The 1,618-nt window shown below is 44.0% G+C and overlaps 1 protein-coding gene across 1 annotated transcript; it reads right to left on the reverse strand.

Annotated features, from left to right (window-relative positions):
* Positions 1 to 527: 527 nt before the first annotated feature.
* LOC131492352 (small ribosomal subunit protein bS21m-like) lies at positions 528 to 968 on the reverse strand. Its single transcript, XM_058696011.1, has one exon. The coding sequence runs from the start codon at positions 906 to 908 to the stop codon at positions 645 to 647; it is 264 nt and encodes an 87-aa protein (XP_058551994.1). The 5' UTR covers positions 909 to 968; the 3' UTR covers positions 528 to 644.
* Positions 969 to 1,618: the final 650 nt, after the last annotated feature.

The raw sequence follows: 1,618 nt of genomic DNA on the forward strand, positions 1-1,618 counted from the left end.
GTAGATAATCCAGCCCCCGCCCGCCCCAGAATGTGTGGGTGCCTTGTTTACCACTGAAATAGCTTTGGGGCTGGCAGAACATTCCATTGGCCTTTAGACTTATAATATCATAAAGGCATTATCATATCTCCTATTTATTGTTCAGAAAAGTGAGACCAAAAATAGACTCCCTGAATCCAAAACTCAGAAACACAGAGAACAGGTGGTTGGTTGCCAGGGGAGGCAGTGGGAGTGAAACGGGTGAAGGGGGTCAAAAGGCACAAACTTCTGGTCATAAAATAAGTATTCCTTGGAGGTAATGTAAGCACGGCAGCTCTAATTAACAATACTGTATTGCACGTTTGTTGCTAAGAGTAGATCTTCAAAGTTCTCATCACAAGAAAAAAAAAACCTGTCAGCTATACGTGGTGACAGAGGTTAACTAGACTTATTTGTGGTCATTTAACAACAGATACAAATATTGAATCATCGTATTGTACACCTGATGCTAACATAATGTACATTAGTTATACCTGTTTTTATTTATTTATTTTTTATATGTGATTGAGTTTATTATTATAAAAAGGGGGAGAAAAAATGAGGTTTGAGATAGGAAGGAGACAGCTGGAGAGGGATTTTCATACTGGGCCTACAATCCACAGGCCTCAGCAGCCCTGCCGTGGGTCTGCCCGATTCTTTCGCATCAAGAAGTTGATCTTGCGAGCCATTTCCATGTTGTAGATCCGCCGGCAGGTTTCATAGCTTTCCCTCTGTCGTCGGCGACAAGGCTTTTCATAGTACCGCCGTCGCTTAATGTCCTCAATGAGCCCATCCATGGTGAGAATTCTGTTTAGGGTCCTGTATGCACCTTCCATATTTCCTTCCTGTACCATCACAGTCCTGGCAATGAACTTCGGATGTTTTGCCATCACCTTGGGGTTTAAATCCTCACTCTGCAGGATCCCACGCCCTCCAGAACCAGCCTCCAGGAACCAGTTATACCTGTTTTTAAAACAGACCAAAAGGGGGTTAGATATAGTCTCACAAACACAGAGGTGCTGATTTCTCCTATGAGAGTCCTAATCCTCTCTGACTCTCCTGGTCCGGCCTCCACATGTGACTGGTTCCTTCTCAACTTCTTAGAAATAGCTTGTTATTTCCTGCATAATTTCCTTTCTTTTCTCTTTCTTTTTCTTTCTTTTTTTTTTTTTTTTTTTTTTTTAGAGAGAGTGTGAGCTGGGAGAGGGGGAGAGGGAGAGAGAATCTTAAGCAGGTTCCATGCTCACTACGGAGCCCAATGCGGGGCTCAATCCCACAACCTCGGATCATGACCCGAGCTGAAATCAAGAGTTGGGTGCTTAGCCAACTGAGCCACCCCAGCGGCGCCCCTCCTGCATGATTTTCTTAAAGGGGTGGACACGTAAGTGGTCCTCATTCATATCTCAGAGTATAAAAACACAAATAATTGTTACCCATTTAAATATGTAGAATCTCATCGACAGGAGTTTAAAAATAGCCGCCTGAACCTGGGTGGTCCACGTCTACTGAGGACGTGCAAAGTGGAGCCAATTCTGCCATGTTGCCTTCTGCTGTGTTTTGTCTAGATTTTGAGAAGAGAGGCCAGGAAACAGGCCACGAG

This window comes from Neofelis nebulosa, chromosome 13 (assembly GCF_028018385.1).
Source record: "Neofelis nebulosa isolate mNeoNeb1 chromosome 13, mNeoNeb1.pri, whole genome shotgun sequence".
NCBI classification, from domain to species: domain Eukaryota; kingdom Metazoa; phylum Chordata; class Mammalia; order Carnivora; family Felidae; genus Neofelis; species Neofelis nebulosa.

What these genes read in the sequence shown, in the direction of transcription:
- LOC131492352 (XM_058696011.1), bottom strand. Translation starts at nt 908, where the DNA reads ATGGCAAAACATCCGAAGTTCATTGCCAGGACTGTGATGGTACAGGAA.